General features: G+C 43.0%; 1 protein-coding gene across 1 annotated transcript in view; it reads left to right on the top strand.

Annotated features, from left to right (window-relative positions):
- LOC135550894 (double C2-like domain-containing protein beta) overlaps nucleotides 1-22265 on the top strand; it is a 152798-nt gene extending 130533 nt beyond the window's left edge. Inside the window, exons 5-9 of the mRNA XM_064982106.1 lie at nucleotides 5039-5165; nucleotides 11042-11199; nucleotides 15518-15599; nucleotides 17996-18092; nucleotides 18836-22265. Of these exons, the coding sequence (XP_064838178.1) occupies nucleotides 5039-5165; nucleotides 11042-11199; nucleotides 15518-15599; nucleotides 17996-18092; nucleotides 18836-18972 (601 nt within the window). The 3' untranslated portion in view covers nucleotides 18973-22265. The remainder of the gene's footprint in view (nucleotides 1-5038; nucleotides 5166-11041; nucleotides 11200-15517; nucleotides 15600-17995; nucleotides 18093-18835) is intronic.
- Nucleotides 22266-23022: the final 757 nt, after the last annotated feature.

Raw genomic sequence — 23022 nt, 5'->3', positions numbered from 1 at the left:
GCTTGGTAAGTCACTGGTAAGTGTAATATCTTGCGTGGAAGTATACTCACTGGCTGTTTGCAGCTGGCCACGTGGCCAGCCCCTCTTGAGTGCTCCACTCGCTGCACGCGGTTGATCTCTATCTTCCGCCTGTGGTTTGTCGTACTTGTGTTTCGTTACCGTTACACTATGACTCCATGTGCATCCATTAGTAGGGTGACGCTTGCTGCAACAAACTGTAATTTACCTTACACAACTTGCCGACTGGCTTGTCTGTTGTGAGTTACTTAAACATGCTGCTCCCTGCGTCCTAGGCTGCTAATTACCCTGCACTGTTTTTTTCTTGTTCTTTCCTCTACAGAGTGTAAGAGTATCATGGTGGGCTTTCCAATACGTTGAGGCATCAACTTTGGAGTTCCTTAACGGAGTTACTCCATCATATGGTGCTGTTTTTACTGCTTGGATATTAAACCGACTAAATAACTTTGTAGTTGGCGTAAAACAAAAAACAAATAAATCAAATCCATCACCTGGTTGCTGTTTTTTTTTGTCTGCCTGTTTTTCCCACACGGATCTTCCCTGTTTTTTTGCAGAGCTACTGGGTAATTTATCCCTCACCGGGTTCCTATTCCTCCAAGCGGGTCACGACATACGCTCTCCCAGGGCGTCGGACCCCTGCTCCGTGGCCTTGCTGGCTTGGCTGAGCTTATGGCTTCCCTTTGTGACTGGTGTGATGGTGGCATTCCCCCTGGAGATCCACATACCTCCTATATGCATTGCCTGTGTTTGAGCCATGCGGAGAGGGCGGCGGAGCGCCCTACTGGATGCCTGTTTTGTGTGGTGTTCTCAGAACGCCTGCGCCTGGCGCGATTGGAGGCCATGCACGAGTGGGTCGACCAGGCTCGGGCTCAGGCTGGGGAGGAGCTCCCTCCCTCAGGAGTGGTGCGCCAGTGAGCTGTTAGTCCCTCTACTGGGCCAAGTAGCCTTCCCAGGAAGCGTAGCCAGAGCCAATGCAGGCAGAGCCCATCTGCTGCCAGTCCTGGACGGAGGCAGGGGTTGGACCGCTGGGACCACCTTGAATGGAGGGCGCATGCCCTGCGTCAGGAGTTCGAGAGCTTCGATGGCGACAACAGCTATTCTCTGTTGGCCAGTGATAGGCTGTTCCTGGGGGACTATGCTAGCACTGTTCACCACCGTGAGCGGGGCTACCAAGCTGACAGGCCATCAGAAGCCGGCAGCGGGACTTCATCGCCCCCAGGGGCTCGAGAGGCTATGAGGAGCCTACTCACTCGGGTAACCACTACACTGGACATCAAACTGGTGGACAGTGATGATTCTCCATCTGTCCCCATCTCGTCTGAGTTCCGCGAGGCCTTGCAGGAGAGCTGGGCCTCTGCCAGGGGGCGCTTCCGACTCTCTCCTGCCCTAGTCGCCAATCAGTCGCCACTGAAGACACCTGCTCCTTTTCCCTACCCAATCACATCCCCTTTCCCTTGGTTTAAAAACCCAGTCAGTTGTTTTCCCAAAATCTCTTCTCTCTCTCCCCCTCTCTTTGTAAGGAGCTATCTCTCTTTAGTTTGGTGCCTACATCTCATTTTGTCTGTAATTATGTGAGTATGTATTGTTGTGGTTCATGACTGTTTGTTTGTTGGTGGGAAAAAGGGGTACAAAGCCAAGTCTCCCATGGGCATACATTACCCGTAGGAAAACTTTGTCCGAGTACCCTAGTTAGAACCGGGCGGACCACCCACTGTATTTTTTTGGTTAGTTAGCTAGCAGTGCTTGAGGCAGGTAAGACTAGCTTAGGGGTTTTTGGATATTTATTATTTCTTTCCTTGGGTCCAGCTCAGCCTCCCAGCTCAGCCCCCCCCCACCCCTATTACCGTGTGTTTAAATAATAAACCATTAGTGTTTGACAGTAAATGTAAGTTGTCTGTGGTTATTGGTTTCGGTGGTGGAGTTTAAACACTTGATTCGATGTATATATCATAGAAGAGTGTAATTGTTTTTAGGTCAGATGTTTTTAGTCAAGACGTTTGTGTTTTTAATGTACAATGTTTTTGTTGTACTGTATGTGTGTTTATAGTTTTGTTTAATGTTGTGTTAGTGTATGTAAATTGTTTTGTCTGAAACATTGTTCCCTCTGATGTTATTGGACCAGGTCTCTCTTGGAAAAAACCTGTATAAATAAAGGTCAAATAATTCTCACTGTTCCTTTTCACTATTATGATTTGTATGAGATATGTTACGGGTCTCGGTTCCATCCCCCTAGACTGCAGGGCCAAAGGGATTCGTAACAACTGGACCATGCAGTTATGTTGCGGGCGCAGAGTCACTCGGCCTCCAGGAGTACCCGACCATGATAGTTGCCATGGTCCTCCCGGACCGGGAGATTATAGGGTGGAACCCGCGACTGAAGCCGGGAGCCCCAAAGTCTTTGATGCGGACTTGAAAGCCACATATGGGTCCCTCTGCTCTCTTACCAATGTGGCCATGCTGCTGCAGGCCTACCTGCTGACTCTTTTGCCCCGGCTGCTGGAGGGCACAGAGGAGGTCCTCCGGAAAGCAATGGAGGTGTCTCGCCTGCTTTCCCTGATCCAGAAGGATGTGGCCCACGCCAACGGACGGGCCATGGCGCAGGTGGTTACCTCCTGGCATCATCTCTGACTGGCCCAATCCCGTCTGCCAGCTGCTCTCCAGAGCACATTTGCCACTCTCCCCATCCCCCCAGGGCTGACGTTTGACCCAGGGGTTGATGACATTCTGGACCAGACTGATAAGGTTCAGAGGGACTGAGAGACCCTGAGATGGTTCATGCCACCTCCTCAGGCCCCGGGTCAAAGGCAGACAGACCCACCTCCAAGGCAGTCGCCACCCACCTGCACCCGAGCGACAGTGAGTTCCCTCTCCTGCCCCATCGCCTCATGCTGAGAGAGATACAGCATGCGTTGGGGCAATTACCTGTCAACCGTCACCACCATAGAGACGTGCCTGGGAAACCAGGCGCTTGGGGCGCCAGAGGAGAGGCGGTCCCCGGCAGGACCACTGACACACCCTTCCCCGGCCTCGGCTAAGGGCAATGTGGTTAATGTGGGAGGAGGATTCGGAGTTCCCCTGGGTGTTGTCCACAATGCTCGAGGGGTACCGACTTCAATGCCGGTGCTGGCCCCCGTCCTTCAGGGGCCTTTTTGTCACCACGGTGGCCGACCCCCTAAAGAAAACCCTGCGGCTGGAGATCTCCTCACTCCTGGACAAGGGTGCCTCCACAGGATTGAGACATCAGAATGGCTAGGTGGGTTCTACTCCACTTATTGTGTGGTCCCCAAAAGAGACGGAGGGTTTCGACCGATTCTGGACCTCTGCAACCTCAATGGGTACTTGAAGGTACTGAGGTTACACATGCTGTCCCCAACCCATGTGTTGTAGGCTGTGTCCAGGGACCAGTAGTTTGTGAAGCTGGACCTGAGGGATGCTTACTTCCAGTAGCTCCGATTCGCTTTCGAAGGGGCAGCTTACGAATTCATGGTTCTTCCCTTCGGCCTCTCCTTGGCAGTCCGCGCTTTCACAAAGTGCATGGACGATGTCCTGGCACCTCTCATATCCCGAGGATTGTTGACCCTCAATTACCTGGACGATTAGCTGATTTGTGCCCCAATCAGGACCCAGGTCCTGTCAGACAGAGACATGCTCTTGACCCATATTGGCGGGCTCGGGCATTACTGTAAACGACAAGAAGTGTCGCCTGACGTCCACCAAGAGGGTGGCCTTCATTGGCATGGAATTGGACTCAGTCATCATGATAGCACGCCTGCCCACCAGAAGGTTTCAGGTGATCTTATCTTGCCTCAAGCATTTCTATCCTGATGGGAGTGGTCTTTTCCAAGATGACAATGACCCCATCCACAGGGCATGAAAACTATATCAAATGTATGACATGGCCGTCTGTCACCAGATCTCAACGCAACCCAACGCCCTTTTTAGCCACTTTATGTTGGTGTTTCCTTTATTTTGGCGGTTACCTGTACATGAGAAAACAAGGATCAACTTAACACTGAAATATCTCCAGTAGTCTCAGAGAGGAGGAATAGGTATATAAATATAATTAATAGAAAGGGGGTTTCCATTCAAGTCAATGATGGCATAATGGGTGGACTGCAGCCATTTTGAGTGTACTCTTTCCTGGGTCAAAATTATACAGGTTAAGACAACGTTGTCACAAATATTGGTCCCAATGTTGCAAAGAGTTATGGGATATTAGAATCCCGTTGTCCTAACCTTCCAATCTTCAACCTAGAACCATACCAGGAAGTAAAAGTTGGATGTGTACTCTTCTATCTGTACTGTGATTGGTTGAGTCAACTCAACTGACATTACACAAAATACATTCCATTGCATGAGCCACATCAGTTAGCGTCATTTGAATGAACATCCTATATTACCATGGCAATCCAGCATCAGTTGATATAACATTCCCATATACCATGGAAAATTTGCATCACAGGTTTACCAGTCAAATTGCCATGGATAGAGCTTCCAAGCCTGTTATATTCATTTTATTTCTATGAGAATATGGCTCTATTCAGTCATATGAAGTGTGCTGGCTGTCACTGGCAACGCGGTAAACACATCATTGCCGTCTGTTCATTTACAAAGTTCTCTGCAGAAACGACCATACATCACTCCTGACACACAGAAGTATGTAATATCTCACTCACTCCCAGGGATGGCTAATTCTTAAAATTCCTTTTATCGCTACTGATCTAGGCAAAACGGCCGGGAAACCTGGATACTGGGTTTGATTATTAAATAGCAGCCCACAGTCACTTCAACTCTACTGCTGCTGACTCTTTTTCAATGTCTCCCCATTTTTCCTCCTCCTATCTCTCTTCTGCCCTCTTCGGATTTTTCTCTCTCTTATAACTGCTTTGTATCTTTTGATTGATCTGAATATGGTTGAATGCTTCTTATCCTCCTATCCTCCCATGCCAAAATCTGACCCTTAATATACTCATCTCTCTCTCGTTTTCTCTTTCCTCTCTCTCTTGTTCTGTACTTTCAGGATTTCAGTGTGTGATGAGGACAAGTTCCGCCACAATGAGTTCATCGGAGAGACACGCATTCCCCTCAAGAAACTCAAGCCCAACCAGACCAAGAACTTCTACAACTGCTTGGAGAAACAGCTCCCTGTAAGTTATCTCCAATTTGCCTTTTTCATCCACCCCTTTGAATCCAAATGTAAGCATTTCCTAAGGAAAATTGGTTATTTGGTCTCCACTGCTAAATTACAAACCTCGACATGTAAATGTTATGTTCTGTATGTACATTTAATTTACCTACGTTTGAAAGACATAAGTACTGTATGTCTTCTGTTATTAATAAACAATGAGCCTTGAAACATCTCACATACAGCCCAAATCCTTAACTTCATGAAACAACCACAGTCATTTCAATGAAACACCACTTACTGAGGGGTCTGTTCAACACTGCCTCTCTCCTCTAATTAATTAAGCAGGTTAACAGCATTAAAGACCAGAGAGAGTGACGGTTTCTCATAATCCATAGAACAAGCAATTCTATTTACCAAGGACTGAGCATGGATGCAGGAGGCATATGATTGACTCACAAGTGCTACTTACTTAGTGCACTGGAGGCTGTTATTGTCATCAAAATAGCTATTGTGTGGTTATTTTACGTTACTGTTGCTAGTCAAATATGGACAAGCTTCTTTCACATACAATAGCTCCACCTTAAATTTCAATTGAACTTGAGATCTACTAAATCGATCTTTCATTTAGCTGCAAAGTGTGATTCTCTAAACTTTCTGAAAATGTGGGTTGTTGTTTCCAAGAACCTTAGTTTGGGAGCATAACTTTTTACGAATGAGCTGATTGATAGGGTAGATATTGATAGCTTTTCAGAGCCCTTTCTTAATATTCACTCTTTTATCCAAGCGTGTCGGTAAGATCTCCTAATTTCATCTGGTTTAGCGACGCTCACAGAAATACTTTTCTCTTACCATCAACGACACAATCTGCTCTGAATACTCGGAGAAGGCTTAGCCCAGCCTTCGACTGAACAGCACTGTCTTTTTCGCTGGCTTTCCAATGGACAGCCTGTGGATTACTGATCTATGTGCTGCTGACGCACATACGGGCTCACACACACGCACATACGGGCTCACACACACACACACACACACACATACGGGCTCACACACACACACACACACACACACACACACACACACACACACACACACACACACACACACAGCTTTGCACACACTCACTCGTTCAGACTAGGTTAATCAGGCCTTGATGGTCGAATTACTGCAAAGAAACCCCTACTGAAGGACACCAATTAGAAGAAGAGACTTGCTTGGGCCAACCGCCGTGTGGGTGAACGGATGATCTCTACATGTGTATTTCCCACCATGAAGCAAGGAGGAGGAGGTTTTATGGTGTGGGGTGCTTTGCTGGTGACACTGTCTGTGACTTATTTAGAATTCAAGGCACACTAAACCAGCATGGCTACCTCAGCATTCTGCAGTGATACACCATCCCATCTGATTTGGGCGTAGTGGGACTATCATTTGTTTTTCAACAGGACAATGACCCAACACACCTCCAGCCTGTGTATGGCCTATTTGACCAATAAGATGTGTGATGGAGTGCTGCATCAGACGACCTGGCCTCCACAATCCCCCGACAACCAAATTGAGATGAATTAGGATGAGTCGGACAGCAGAATGATGGAAAAGCAGCCAACAAGTGCTCACATGTGAGAACTCCTTCAAGACTGTTAGAAAAGCATTCCAGTTGAAGCTGGTTGAGAGAATGACAAGTGTTTGCTAAGCTGTCATCAAGGCTATTTGAAGAATCTCAAATATAAACTATATTTGGATTTGTTTAACACTTTTTTGGTTACTACAAGATTCCATGTGTTATTTCACAGTTTTACTGTCTTTACTATTATTCTACAATCTAGAAAATAGTAAAAATTAAGAAAAACCCTTGAATGAGTAGGTGTTCTAAAACTTTTGACCTTTCATAATATTTACCCTAATGTTATTAGCGTATCTGCTCTTTTGTTGTCCTTATCTTCATCATTCTAATGACATCCATGAATAATAAAGGAATATAATTAGATGCAGAAGGCTTTCACATGCATAACCCATCATTAATTAGCTAAATACACGACGAATAATGCATTGAATTAATTACCTGAAAGAGGTGGGCTAGGACATCTACTGTATATATAGAGCTATATATAAATCTAGAACAGAATTATCTAGTTTGGATGCAATTTGAATGGACTTAATGGAGAGAGAGAAAGACTGCGAGATTGGCATGCACTGATTTAAAGCAACAACATTTGAGTGATAGACTGTTTTAAAACTTTAAAAATACAAAAATCTTTACAATAAAAAAAATTAGGTGAACCCCAAAAGCCAGATGGAGATGGGTAAATTAGACGCGCATTCAGTCTTTATATTACTGTAGCATAGACTTTGCTGCAGCAAATGTAGGCCTTCCTGTCACAAGAAAAAAAGTTATGATGATGAGATGGTAGGTCTACATGCATTGTGAACTACGCGCCATACTGAGATGGGCTGTCTGCCCCCACCCTGAGCGTTGATGATTCATAATGTGGAAGATGTAGAGAAGCCAGATTTAGATATCGCATATAATTTAAGAGTTCCATGTCACGCCATGCTGTCATATACATAATGTATTATAATTTACCGGTTTCTTGCAGTTATTTATCCCAGGGAAAAGGCCAACAGATGCATCTCTGTATTCCCAGTTATGTAAAATCCATAGATTAAGGTCTAATGAGAGGAAGTGAGAGTGGCTTGTTCAGACAGCAGCCAATAGCAAAACTGGGACAGGCCGATACTTTCATAGCAGGAATCAACATAATGCATAGGCTATTACTGTTGACCAAGTCATGATTTTAGAACAATCTACAGGAACGTTGTGTAGCAAAATCACAGACAATTACAGACGTATTCCTCCTCAGTCACTCTGTGTGTTGATTACCAACTTGAGGGTAGTTTAGAGAGGGTCTCAGTCCTCCTCAGTCACTCTGTATGCTGAGTTCCAAATGAGGGTAGTTTAGAGAGGGTCTCATTTCTCCTCAGTCGCTCGATATGTTGAGTACCAACTGCAGGTAGTTTAGAGAGGGTCTCAGTCCTTCCTCCTCAGTCACTCGGTATGCTGAGTACCAACTGAGAGTAATTTAGAGAGGGTCTCAGTCCTCCTCAGTCACTCTGTATGCTGAGTACCAACTGAGGGTAGTTTAGAGAGGGTCTCAGCCCTTCTCAGTCACTCAGTATGCTGAGTACCAACTGAGGGTAGTTTAGAGAGGGTCTCAGTCCTGCTCAGTAACTCGGTTTGCTGAGTACCAACTGAGGGTAGTTTAGAGAAGGTCTCAGTCCTCTGTCACTCGGTATCCTGACTACCAACTGAGGATCGTTTAGAGAGGGTCTCAGTCCTCCTCAGTCACTCTCTATGCTGAGTACCAACTGCTAAGCCTTCCCCTTCCCTTTAGTGTGTGCTTGTATCCGTTGTCTGGCTCTCATTAACAGCACACACTTCTAGTGTGAAGATGGCCTCATAGCATTCGGCTCCTTGGTTTACCCTTGTTTGTTGATGGTTGTCGTTGCTCTGTCGTTCCTTCTGTATTCAATGCTACAGGTCTTTTACAATCTAGTTTTGACTCAAGGGTACTCTCTCGTGGACAGACTCCATTAACATAAATGGTATCGTAATGTCTGTCAAAAGACTGTGGGTTTTGACGACTAATGAGAGACAGTTGTTCCTGCATGTAGGTTTTTTAACATTTGTTATTTGAACAAATCACGATTTAGCGGGTGTGTGCGTCTTTAGAAATTCAGAAGGCGAGGGGACATTTGGCCTATAGCCCGAAACCTTCAAAAGACAGGGCTGTGGAGCTACTGCCCTGCCTCTGCTCCTCACACTAAGTGTATTTTCTTAATCTCCCCCGAAAGTTTCTAACGCAGTTATACAAGATTTTAGTTCTGGGTTCACAAATTTAACAAAAGTGATATATTTGATTCATTATCAAGGTTAGGGTTGCAGGTTTTTCAGAAATCCCGGTTGGATATTCCCAAAAGCAGGAGCGAATAAGCAAGTATTCCAGAATCCTCCAACCAGGATTTCTGGGAAACCTAGGAATTTTGGGAAAGTTACCAGAATGTTGATTCAGTTTAGCTCTGAAAGATGTGGTTTGACAATGACCAAGGTGTCGGCTACATGACAAACAGATCCCCCAAGGCTACATAGTTCTTACCTTGACCATACACGGGAAATTCAATATTTCAATATTTGGGCTGAATTATTCATAGCCATTCAAGACAACACCGACAAAAATTGGAGCTGAGACTTCTGTCCATGATTAATTCCACTGGGGTTGGCAGACACTTTTCCCCATCAAGCAGGGAAGAAAGTCCATGACATATTTACTGCTCCAGTGTTTTTGGGGGGAGAATGTAGTATACTGCAGGGATCAGCACAAATCACAACAGAGGGATATCAGGAGAGAAAGCTGTTGACCAAAGCAAGTCAATACACTCCATCATTGCGCGGCCGTGCTGATCCGCTTGATGCCGTCAAAGGATGTTGATGTAGATGCGTAACCAGGGACAACAGGACAGGGTTGATCAGAGAGTGGTAAGGTTGAATCAGTGGTAGTAGGGGAGGTGGCCCCTTGAACTCTGCTACAGCTGATCTGAGATCGTTCTACGGTGGCTGGACTTTGAATGGTGACAATCTGCTCAGAAGAAATTTGTTGGTTCTCATGCCGTCTCTCGTTAGTCACAATATTGATACTGGATGCTTTCTTCTACCTCAGCAATACAACACTTTGGGTATTTCCAGTATGTTTGTGAAACATTGTGCTATTAGGAACACTTACACACTTTTGCTTTAGATTCACAATATTGTGTATTCCATGATGAATAATGTGACATATGTCAGGGACAATATGACAATGCAGTGTACATTCCATTTTATCTGTCCCCCTTACCAATGTCCAATTCTCTACTTCATGATTTTTTGTGTTTGTGTACTCTCCCTCTCTCTCTCCATTCATTGCCCTTACTCTTTGGTCTGCGTTTTGACTTGCTGTTATAATTCTTTTCTCCCCCAACGATGATTCAGTTGGCCTTGAAAGTCTCTCAGGTTCAGCAGTTCATTTATTCTATTCAAATTCTCCACTGCACTGTTGTTTTCCCCATCGCTCATCTACTGTGCTCTCTCACCGTTTGAACCGGGAGGCTGTTTGAGGACGTCTCTGTGAAGCTCAGTGCAAACGTAAACAAGTAGTCACACAGCAGGGCGGAAATTATCAGACTCCTTCTGCACAGCAAATTAGCTAGCGTCATTAGACCAGAGTTCTGGGCAAAGTGCATTTCCGATAAGGTGGACAGTGAATTGGCAAATTTGCACATCTTAGGTTTGGAATGTAATCAAGATTTATGGGCACATGGTATTAAAGTAACTGCGAAGAGTTGCGCTGTGGCTGTGCAGTCACTTGTGCCAAGTATGGACTTTGAGTGTCTTGCATGGAGATTGATTATAGGTGTAGTCTAAGAAGCACACAGCAATACTTACTTTGCAAAATCAAACTCCAAATCAGGTCACAACATTCGATTAGATTCCGAAACTGATCCATGACATTTGCATTTGGAGAAAAAGCCCATCTAAAAGCCCTTACTCAAAACTTGGCCATCAATCCTAACTGTTGGAGTTACTATGTACATCCCACTCAGTCTCTTCCTCCAGTCTCCTCATGTAATGGGTTGTGGAAGTGAATATTAACCATTGTAACTTCTAAACTGTTGATCCAACTGTTGGACTTCAAGAAGATCCACTTTGCATCAAAATGTTCTTAATAATGATGGTGGTATAGGATAGAGTATATAATGTGACGTGTGTAAGACTATGTAGCTATCGAGCATGACACCTCCACTATCTACTCACTATGCTCATTACCTTTGACCCCTGACCCCTGTGTGTCCCCAATCCTTACCCCGCAGATTGACAAGACAGATGACAAGTCCCTGGAGGAGCGAGGGCGTATCATGATCTCCCTCAAGTACAGTTCCCAGAAGTCTGGCCTGGTGGTGGGCATTGTCCGCTGTGCCCACCTCGCCGCCATGGACGCCAACGGCTTCTCAGATCCCTACGTCAAAACGTGAGTTTTGTCACACATTCTCGAGATAGCACACGTCCCCAAACACACGCACTTCAGACCTCTAGTGGTACTGGATTGATGTTTGCTCATCATCTCTTAGGTCTGTGTGTATGGAATCAAGCCCCGGTTTATTACTTTTTCTCTGTTTTTATTAGGGTAACAAAAGTTCCCTCCATTTGGAAATGTTGTCTGATACAGTACTAGACTAATACATTTGATCCTAGTGTTGAAAAACATGATGACTATCAGCCAATACCTCTTTTGAATATATGCGAAAACTCAGATTACCCTGATACCATCATTTACTTTGACATTTAGCCAAAGGATCTTGCTAAGCCTAGGGCTGGCAAACATTGCTAGCAGACTAAAGCAAGATCCAAATTCACCACGGTGTATAAAGTCCCTGGAACAAAACAGCTACCAGCAGTGCTAACATTTCAGCGGTGAATCTCCTGTGATTACTCCCCAACATGAAAGAGATGTACTGCGCAAGAGGCTATCCTGAGGGCTGCAATTATGAAGGGGTGTTCTTTTAATCACACCTGAACATTACTGTACTTCTTTCATCTCGCTGAATGGTGGAAGTGCAATACATTACACTGACAAGAACTCCACAAAAACAACCCACTGGGCACAGACCTCAATTCAACGTCTATTCCACATTGGTTCAAAGTAATTTCATTGAAATGACATGGAAAAAACATTGATTCACACCAGTGTGTGCCAAGTGGGAAAAGAGGAAGACTCATTGAGAGAGAGGACAGCAATTCCAACCAGCGATGGAGAACCACTCCCCAAATCCTGAAAGACTCGCAGCCCAGATAATAGATTTACAGACTCCCTTTTACGAGGGCTTGAAGGAGGGTTGCATCCCAAATGTCTCCCTATTACACAACATAGGGAATAGGGTGCTATTTTATATGCAGCGGAGGAGTATGCTCTGTTGAATAGAGAAGAGCTGCAATGATTTTCCTGTCCTCCGACACCCAATGTCTATGTCATGGCTGTCTGGCTTCAGAAGGCTGCCGGACACTGAGTTGCTCCAACCCACTGTGTTGATGATAAGCTGGGCTTTTGTACTGGGCCTGTAGCTCTTTTGCACACACAGACACACACACACCAGTTGACAGGGCAGTGGTCCCTCTGAGTGTTACATGTGGTCAAAGGAAACATTTGATTGACAGGCTGGGTGAATGTATGACAAGCGCACGCAGCATTTAACATTGCACAGTGGTGAGAATAGAGACTCATAAATGCTTTAATATAGTCTGTGTTAAAGGGGTTTGGGCACTTTATTGGTTCTCTCAAAGGCCTTCTACATTTTCAGTGTCAACTTAGATTATAGAAACCCCTGTATCCCCTCTGACTCATTCTTTTGTCTTCGTTGGCATGCCAAGGCTGTGCTGCCGGCTTTATTGACTATGTATGGCCCAAACAGTGTTGAGTGACTGGCTTCTCTGCATGATTTTTTTTTCAAATGAATGAGCTCGACATCTACACACAATTAAAGCTTCAAACTAGCCATACTCCCCTTTGAGTCTAGAAGTGAAAAGTTGTGCAACGGTGAAATATTTTTAATGGCTGCTCTAAATACCCTGATAATGATCAATTAGACACCCAGGAGCAATGAGATATGGAGATTATTGCACAATGTGAAATATTGGTATTTCATTTTGGGGAAACTAATCCTGTTCATGGTTCCATCACTTTGATAGCCCCAAAGCAAACTCTTATAATTATCCCTGATTATTCAACTTTATAATAGAATTATATAGTTTTGCTCTAAAATGGTAAATTGTGTGGCTTGGCTGGTCTAGCGGTGATACCGCATGCTCCAGCACACATCTACAGCGGTAGTGTGGGTTTGAATCACACATGCTGCTTACGCCAAATCCTGACTCTGCCATCAGCATGACGCAACAGGAACTGGGATTCGTTGGGCCAGGCACTGTTTTTCCACTCCTCAATTGTCCATTGTTTTTGATCACGTGCCAACTGGAGCTGCTTCTTCTTGTTTTTAGCTGATAGGAGTGGAACCCGGTGTGGTCGTCTGCTGCAATAGACCATCCGTGACAAGGTTTGACAAGTTGTGTGTTCCAAGATGCCGTTTTGTGGCCCGCCTGTTAGCTTGCAAGATTCTTGCCATTCTCTTTCAACCTCTCTCATTGACTAACCGTTTTCACCCACAGGACTGCCGCTGACTGGATGATTTTTGTTTGTCGCACCATTCTTGGTAAATCCTAGACACTGCCATTCGTGAAAAGCCCAGGTGGGCTGTCGTTTCTGAGACGATGTATCAGGCGCGTCTGGCACCAATGATTATACCACACTCAAAGTCGCTTAGGTCACTTGTTTTGTCCATTCTAATGTTCAACCGAACAGTAACTGAATGCCTTAATGCCTGTCTGCCTGCTTTATACAGCAAGCCATGGACACATGACTCATTGTCTGTAGGAGCGATCCATTTTCATGAACAGTGTGGTGTACCCAAGAAACTGACAACTGAGTGTATATCTACATAAAACCACAGTGCAATGCTCTGTGGTAATCATTTCTTTGCTATACTATTACCATGGAACAAGATTATTCAAGATTAAAATAAAATACCTACAGAGCAGCCTCCATAGGTATCCAGGAGCTTGGTCATTCATTTGTCACCTGAACATGAGCACATCCACGTACAGCACTTATGGGAATCTTAGATTGTCTAATTAATTGACTGGATTGTGGAGACCTGTGTTTTCTTCACATGGGGCCTTGTAAATGGGATTCCCTCTGAATTTGAATGAGGTTTCTAGCAGCTAATGGAATTCCTCAGCCTGAAGAGCTAGAGGCTGCTATAGTCTGTAATAAGGTTTAGAGAAAATCTCTCTTTCCTGCCACAAGTGAGATCTGTATATTATTTTTGAAAGGGAGTAGAGGCATTTTATTTTACACCATGTTCTTCCTCAGGCACTGTTGAGACTAGTACATTTTTGACACTGTAGCCATTCTATAGGGTACAAGTAGAGTTTGTAGGCCAGGATGAGCTGTGTATGGGGCAAACATTGTCCTATGTTATTTAATTAAAGTGTGAGATGTCGGCCAATATGGACTATGCAGTCAAGTTGATTTGAGAAGAAAGCAGTTGGCTTTATAGCGAGAGCCTTACTACAGACAGAGTCAAGTACTGCAGTTCTACTGGACTCAGTGGGGAGCTCTATCAAACTTACTTGAGCTCCAACTTCAGTCAAGCCCCACTACTCCACCCGGGGTTTGGATCACACATTGACTCTTGGGGGTGCCCAAAATCTATTTGGATTTCCTGACTTTGAAATATTATGCATTTTTTAACTTAAACATTTATAGAGGTGTTGATTGTTATGGGGTGCCCAGCACTCCTGTAATTCTAAACATGACTGTTGCTCTCCAGACTCTAACCATGACTGTTGCTCTCCAGACTCTAACCATGACTGTTGCTCTCCAGACTCTAACCATGACTGTTGCTCTCCAGACTCTAACCATGACTGTTGCTCTCCAGACTCTAACCATGACTGTTGCTCTCCAGACTCTAACCATGACTGTTGCTCTCCAGACTCTGTCATTGTGCATTGTCAGTATGCACAGCACAAAAAGAACCACTGCTGTAGGAAGTCATTGTAATGACTTCCATTATTTACTTCTATTCGGGAGCATTGCGAACATTTTAAATGTATTTCTGGAGATCAGACCTTTCAGTTGGACCTAGGTTGTGTCTCAAATGGCACCCTATTCCCCATATAGTGTTTTTATGAAGTAGTGCACTATATGTAATGTGGGTTGCCATTTGGGATGCAATCCTAGTCTAGAGCCACCAACTCCATGCTATTGTATGTTAATACAATATGGTAATCAACCTTTCAACCCATAGACTGTCAGTCACTGTAGCAACAGCTTGCTTAGTGCTGGCCTCAGTATGCTGCCCACCATCAGGTTATTAAATATAATGCCACAGCAACCTCTGGTGGTAGAATTGGTATAACATTCAGTTTGATCAGGCTGAATTAATTAGACATATTTTCTGTCTCATTCATTTTCATAAATACATTTTCTCATTCCTTTTAATATTGGAAATGTTATGTCCAATATGATATCGCTATATTTAAGTCAGTCATTCCTGCCGGACTACTTCGAGCTCAGAGAAGCAAGACGTTTCAACATTCTGTGTCCCTGGATGGAATCTCCTGACTGCCTGTCTATTATAGTGTACAGCACACCCAAGAATCCACAGCAAACAACCGTAGACTGTAGAGAGACCTTGGCTGTCAATGAAGGTTACTGCTTTATGTCTTGTCTGCAGGTACCTGAAGCCGGATGAAAACAAAAAGTCAAAGCACAAGACTGCTGTGAAGAAGAAGACCCTCAACCCAGAGTTTAACGAGGTAAGGAAGGACTCACTCTCTCTTCCTCTCTTTTCGGTCTCTCTTTCAGGGCTGTCTTGTCTCTCTCAGATATCACAAATCCCTCCAATAATCCTTCCCATTTAAGACTTGAGACTGAGGAACCAGACATTTTCAGATAAAGTTTTATCAACTTACTTATGACACTCATTTTTCAAATTTGTCTAATTATACCTAACTTTTTTCCAGAATGATAGAACTATATGAAAATCACAACTTTAATACTGACTCATTCTACATGTACTAATCTTACCATCACATCTCTTCTTACCATCACATCTGGCACCTCAATCTCTCTGGGTATCGCACACTAGTGTTCATTTTTTACTAGAATGCGTTGAATAAAGAAGATTTTACCATTTATCACAGCCATTAGCATGGCAAAGTAGCAAGTAGCAACAAATCTTAGGTTAGAAAAGCCAGTTATCCGTTGATGATGTTTCAGGGCACAGAGGTGAGTTTCCATCCCCTCCAGCCGACTCGGCTATGATGCTTCGGGCCTCCTTCAGATCAGCCCTCTGTTAATTGTCATGGAGAGGCCAACTTGACTGTAGTAAAAGCTTGTTTCCCCCACATCTCCTGAGCCTGCCTCTTCTTCTCTAAATGCCACACAACCACTCTACCATTAGTCTGTTATGCTGTTCAGAGCAGTGGGCTCCAGAGAGGCCCCACTTTCATGCTCAGACCGCTGCCAAAGAGCTAGCTTACTGTAGCACTCGACTGCAGCATCAAGTGGCTCACATCGGAGTGTTCAGCCATATCAGAGTGAATGGCGTCCTCCCAGACCACGCAAAGCCTGTGCCTTGACATTTCAAATGACATTTCCTTTAGAACTTATTTCCATCCTGTTGCTTGTTGGCCTTTTGGCTCAAGATAAGGCAACCTGGGCTTCCTGTGCATTTAGAAGGCATTTTGATTCGATAAGACGAACAGATAAATTTGAGTATTGTGGGATTGATAACTAAATGGATTCTCCTCTATCAGCATGATTATGTATGGTTATAGGCAGCAGTAATTAATTGTCATTGACAACATTATTTAATACTTTTATACACATTTATACTTGTTAAAATATCTAACTGTTTGACCTCCTGAAACACCACTTTCATGGGGTTTCTTCAACATTCTAAAGATCCCATTATTGAAAACTCCCATGACTTTCAACCTTCTAGTCATTGTAAACAATTTGACTTTGGATGCAAATCAGCTACTTTGAACACTTTCCCAAAAAAGTACACAAAATGTATAGTGTATGAAATCTTAGTCTACTTCTCTGCTATTCATATTGAAACAGAAATATTGTCTACCAATAAAATTATAGCAATTGGGGAGCACATGAGAATGATGACACACAGCTCACCACAACCCACTAAAAAACGAACCCTCTACAAAAAACCCACACTCACTAACCAAACTACAATATTCATGGGTTGCATGTTTTGTCACAATATTGTTTTGAACATTCTCTTGAGGACTGATGCCCAAGTGAATGTTCTACTCAATGCTTTGTTAATTAGCACTGATGAAGATTTCATCAAAACTTTGCTAGCTAATGGCAACATTGCCCTTTCTCTAAAGTAAATTTGATGACATCATAATGATGGCAAAGTTTTTCCTACTTATTATTTCCCTGCTTTAGCACTATGATCTTATTTCCCCGTTCAGAGTGACTGGGTTTCAGTCTTCAGCCAGGCACCAATATGGGCAGCTGCAGCATCCGTAGGACATTCATCACAGTGGCAACGACGCGACTGAGTGACGGAGGTGTAACCCGTGAATAGTTAACCCATAGCCTACCTATCTAAAACATTCACTATAAATATTACTACTGCAATGTACTGGTACTAGTACCTCTGGGCTACTTACTACTACTTCCTAGTCTCCCACTGATGGCTACTATAAACTATTTCTTTTTAAAAGTCCCTCCCTCTACTACAACCATTTTTCAACACTAACAAACTTCTTCCACTAGATGCACCATCATATTTCTCTCCCTAAATAATAGCCTACAACTTTTCTAATTCCTTATGAGTTAAAGTGTAGTAGTGTGATGAAATATGTGCTCTAACTGCCCCACACTGCAAAGTAATAAGGTTAATATAGTAGTCTATAAAAGTAATCAGACCAGATATTTTTATATATTCTTGACGATATTTCACTGCTTCACTTAAGTTTAAAAAAATTTCAACTAAAATAAAAATAGCTGAAGCAAGTCACACAATTTTACTTTATGTAAAATTATATTTCTAGTATTTAAATAAGATTCCTTTGATTATGTTTCTGAAGGAATCTTTTTGGGGGATAACCTTGCTTTCTGTAAGAAGCTGTTTGGCATGTCAAGTTTTTACATTATTTAAATGTTTTACTGACTTTTGCAGGAGTTCTTCTATGAAATCAAATACGCCGATCTCAGCAAGAAGACACTGGAGGTGACCGTGTGGGATTACGACATTGGCAAGTCCAACGATTTTATAGGTAAGCACTAAGCAGGCTATACCACGCGTAGTGACCAAAGTGTTGTGCGCAACTGCACACTGCCCTGCCATCCACACCAGTGACACTCCTGACCAGCCTGGGCTCCCCTGCCTCTCTGCACCTGGCACCTCTGTTTACAACTCCTGTTCACCCACCAGAGGCCTCCATGTGTCCTGATACCTGCCCAGGGACACAAACTTGGATCTAAATGACAACAACAAACAACTGAGCTCTAAAGGAGCAAGCACGAAACACTGACCCCTGGTGCGTGCCAGCCAGGCTATCAGCTTTTCAGATTGTCATGCCAACATGTGGTTGGCATTGAACGTTGGACGAGACATTGAACTTGAAGTGCACTTGAACTTGTCTGAGTGAGGGAAGTTGTGTAAATTACAAGGACTCAATGTATTTTGAAAGATTAGACGTTGAGGATTATAATACAATGCCTTCAGAAAGTATTCATACCCCTTGACTTATTTCATGTTGCATTACTGTCTGAACTTAAAATATATATATTTTTTAATAATCTAATCCATCTATCTATACACAATATCCCAAAATGACAGTGAAAACATGTTTTTAGATTTTTTTTAAATGTATTTATTGAAAATTAAATACAGAAATATCTAATTTATACAAGTATTCACACCCCTTTGCTATGACCCTCCAAATTGAGCTCAGGTGTATCCATTTTCTGTTTGTGTTCTTACCCTTTTCTGCTGTTCTCCCGTCCCCGCTCTCAGGTGGAGTATCCCTGGGCATCAGCGCCAATGGGGAGAGGCTCAAACACTGGTTCGACTGTCTCAAAAACAAGGACAAGAAAATTGAGCGCTGGCACACTCTGACCAATGAACTTCCTGGTACAACATTCAACGACTAATGGCCCATCCACACTACCTACACATTTGCAAGTAAGGCCCCTCCCATACTTGCTGTGGACAGGAGTTCAGCCTTGATCGACAAATTTACCAAATCACACTCCAGCTTTCCCATTTCCGGAGACATTTACCAAATCACAGCTCTTGTTTTCTGTATTTCTCCCCAAGGTTTTGAGCTCACCCATTATCTCCTATCTCCTTCTGATAATGTGCTGTCTTTAGGGCTTATTTGATGATTCTGCACCTGCAGCTGTCCACGAAACAACGGTTTGGCAGTGTTGAGAAAGAGTCTGATGTATGTCCCAACAAAACCATAAGTGTGCAACACGTGGGAAACACAAGGTTTGCTGCACAAAACTAGAGATTAGATTATATTTAAATTGTTTGCTGTCCAGAGATACATATTCACTAGGTTTACTGGCAAATGTACTGGCAGATATGGGGAATGTGCACTTTGTTGAAAAGACAGGAGAAAAGTGTGGATTATTTACTTCAGACACTGCTCTAAAAATCATGTAATGTTTACAAGTCTAGGACGCAGCTCCACACACCTATGCTGTTCCTCTCAACTTCGTCTTTGCAGGAGAAAGGGGGAAAAAGACACACGTAATGTGTTTTATATAGATGGTTTACTTTCAGGCCATTGCAAATGTCTAATCCTGTGATGAAGGGTTTGGGCTAGGAGAAGGAAATGAGGAAGGGGTGAGGCATTTTTAATAAAGTAGCGCTAAGTATCTTGTTGCTTGTGTTTCAGTTGTTTTGAAAGTAGAGTCAAATGTACACTACCCCAATCAGTGTATCAGATGAATGTAGACTATAACCCTTCTATCCCACAGTACAGTCACTCCTCTGAGAATGTGCACCCAAGTGCTGTGTGTTATTCAACCAGTTCATACATACAATTCAAGGTCTGATAAACATCAGAGAGTTGCATTGGACGGCATGGGAGGAAGATAATTGAACTTCTGCAGCCCCATTGGCAAACTGTCAATGATGTTGCTTGAGGCGGAACATTGTCCATAGATCTATATTTTTAATGACTTGAGGGCTGTCATGGAACTACCGATTCATAGTTAATGTAGTGGGATGTACGAGTTGGCGCTGCTTAGTCCCAGAACCCTATTTAGTCGATGAGAAGGCAATATGGCTCAGAACACACTTCACACTTATTTGATATCAAAGCACGGTTTGATCGTTGTGCAAAATTAAGCATTTATATTCACCTTTTTATTGTTGCCTGTTGTCTAAGAAATCACAGGGCTAAAATGTATGTTTATGTGTGCGTGCACATGTTTGTACTGTATGTATGTTGGTGAACGCAACCAACAAATTGTCCTTTTAATTGTGAAATATTCAACTGGCCAATTCTTAGCCAACAGGTAATCATTGTATATGTATTGCTAGTGTTTTCCATTGTACATGTTGTTGGCGTTCAAACTTGAACTGTACTTTTAGTTTATGTATAGCAGCATACAACCAGTATATACCCGACAGGACATGATTATAAGTTGTTTAATTTTGTGTTATAATTTAGTTTACCCATTCTGATATTTTTGACAGCTTTTGTCTTCCTTTAATAATCTCAAATTGTGTTCCATTTCATTCTTAAACATGCAGTGAGCTTAATCTCGAGGGTATTTTTCATTTTCATTGACCTACCGATGTGGGCTTAACGTTCCTACTTCATCTTCACAGTTTACTCAAGAGAGGGTCAAATATTCCACCTGTCTATCTGAGTGTTAGTCTCTCTGGCCTGGTGTGGAGAGTGAAACACTGACTCTCATTGGCTATGCAGCAGTCAAATATCTTCCCCCTCTACTAATGAGAAGTTGTTTTGGACACAAAGGTCCAACACTATCTCTTCATCAGTCCTACAGGGGTCAGGCAGGCATGAAGGTGGTCTCTTTCTCAAATGCATATACAGTCGCAACAGCAGCCCAACCTGTGGAATTTTGTAATCTGTTTGCCTTTGTACTCAAAACTGGATATTATGACAAAAATGCATGCAGATGTTATTGGTTTGTCATGAAATGACTTTGCTTAATGTTTGATACTGCTGTTTTTTCTGTGAAAAAAATAACACAACTGTGGATGCTACAAGAATGTCAATATTTCTTCTGGACAACGTTTTGTACCTTTGAACACTATCGCATTGACTGTCTGGGGATGTGACTGCACGTGAAGAAAATCTCTGTCTCTGTTTTGTTCCTTTTTTTAACACTCAGGCAATTGTTTGCATAGTTCTGGTGGTTCTCTGGTTTTCAAAAAATTATTAAGAAAAACAATTCGATTTTCTCCTATTTCACCTTAGTCTTGGCACGGAATGGCCGTATGATCGTGCCTTTTCTTTTGTAACAGTGTATTTTTGCACCACTCAAGATTAGATCATAGCTTTTAATATGGAAATAATACATGGCACATTTATATTTCTGTATATGCGTTAGTATCGGAACACTGTTTCCCTCTTTGAATATTTCCCACCCAAATGACACGAGGCCAGTGTCATTCCACTGTGTGATGGTGTTGACAGTGAGGGCAGGGGGGGGGGGGGTGCAAGGTTGAGGTGGAAGCATATGGATTTATACATCTGTGGATGGAAGAGGTCACAATGAAAGGCAACGGGGTCTGTATTAACAAAGTGTCTTAGAGAAAGAGTGCTGATCTAGGATCAGTTTTGCCTTTTAAATTATAATGAATTATATTATATGGACAGTGGTGACCTGATCCTAATCAGCATCCCTGGTCTTAGACGCTTTGTGAATGCGGGATTTCTGAACGTAGTACACAAACCACAGATAAGCCAGTATGCCAAGTTACATCTTCTACTTATATGGAGGATGTTTTAGTGTATTTTTTTACAGTAAACCGAATGTGGCAGACTGGTGATGGAAAGGCTGTGAATTTAATTAGTCTGAGCTTATTATCTTGGTCAGGTGTTTTTTTTGTACTGACAATTACATCTGTGGCAAGTTGCCAAGCATGCCACAGAACATTGTGTTTTGTAAGCTGTTTTCGGCTCACTGAAGGTATTCATCTTCAAGTAACAACGATAGGGTTACCAATATTGCCCATATTCATTGAGCGTACACCATATTCATTACATTATCCAGTCATGTACATTTTTGACCCAGCAAAAAAACTACCAGAAACCAGAATATTTCTTCTTTTATCCATGTTTTATTTATTTTAAGTATTACATTATTCCTTACATTTGTTTTTTACTCTGGCGAATGGTGTGCTATTTGTATGTTTAAATTTGAAATCTTGTTCAATAAAGTAGAGAACCTAAATGATATTGCCTCATGTTGTAATGTCATAATTCTGTTGATTCTCAACCCCCAGTTCTGGAGAGCTACTGGGTGTGAAGGCCTTTGCTTAGAGCAAGAAGAGCCCTGTGGCTTCAGACTAATTGGGTGTGGGAAATCTGGGGACCCGTTGTCCAAGTAGGCTACACATAGCGACTGTATGTGTGTGGAAAACATTTAGTCACAGGTAAGGCATTTAACTTGTTTAGTATAGTCAGTTTGTAACTCCACTCAATACTTGTAGCTGTATAGTCCGTTTGTTTGTGTTGTTGGTCTTGGCTAGCTTAATGTTCCGGTCGGTAGCTAGCTAGCACTCACTCACGTGGCTGCTAGCACCTTCATGAAAAGAGGCATGAGGGAAGCTTTAAAATATTGCCCTTTTCTAAGTAGTGAGAACACTTGTGAGCAGGCAATGATGAAAATGTATGTTTAGACATTGTACTTTTCTTGAGTTTTGTAATTGACTTAAACAAGCGGAGAAGAAAAGTTTTTTGCTGGGAATCAATGGGGTAACCACAGGTTGTTTTCCCCACAGGCAGGCGGGACTGTGACATTCTATCTAATACCGACTGGGACTCCGAAATCCTCCAACCAGGATTTCTGGGAAACCAGGGAATTTATTGAAATTCACAGAATTTTGCAACCCTACTGTTATGGATTAAACTGAAGCCTGCCCTCTAGCGGTGTGTATTTGTAATTCTACAAGTGCAACATTTGATACTGTGACAGCTGGTCTAATGCTGGTCT

Source organism: Oncorhynchus masou, chromosome 12 (genome assembly GCF_036934945.1).
Source record: "Oncorhynchus masou masou isolate Uvic2021 chromosome 12, UVic_Omas_1.1, whole genome shotgun sequence".
Lineage (NCBI taxonomy): Eukaryota > Metazoa > Chordata > Actinopteri > Salmoniformes > Salmonidae > Oncorhynchus > Oncorhynchus masou.
The sequence above is the reverse complement of the archived record's forward strand: the minus strand, read 5'-3'. Positions and strand labels throughout refer to the sequence as shown.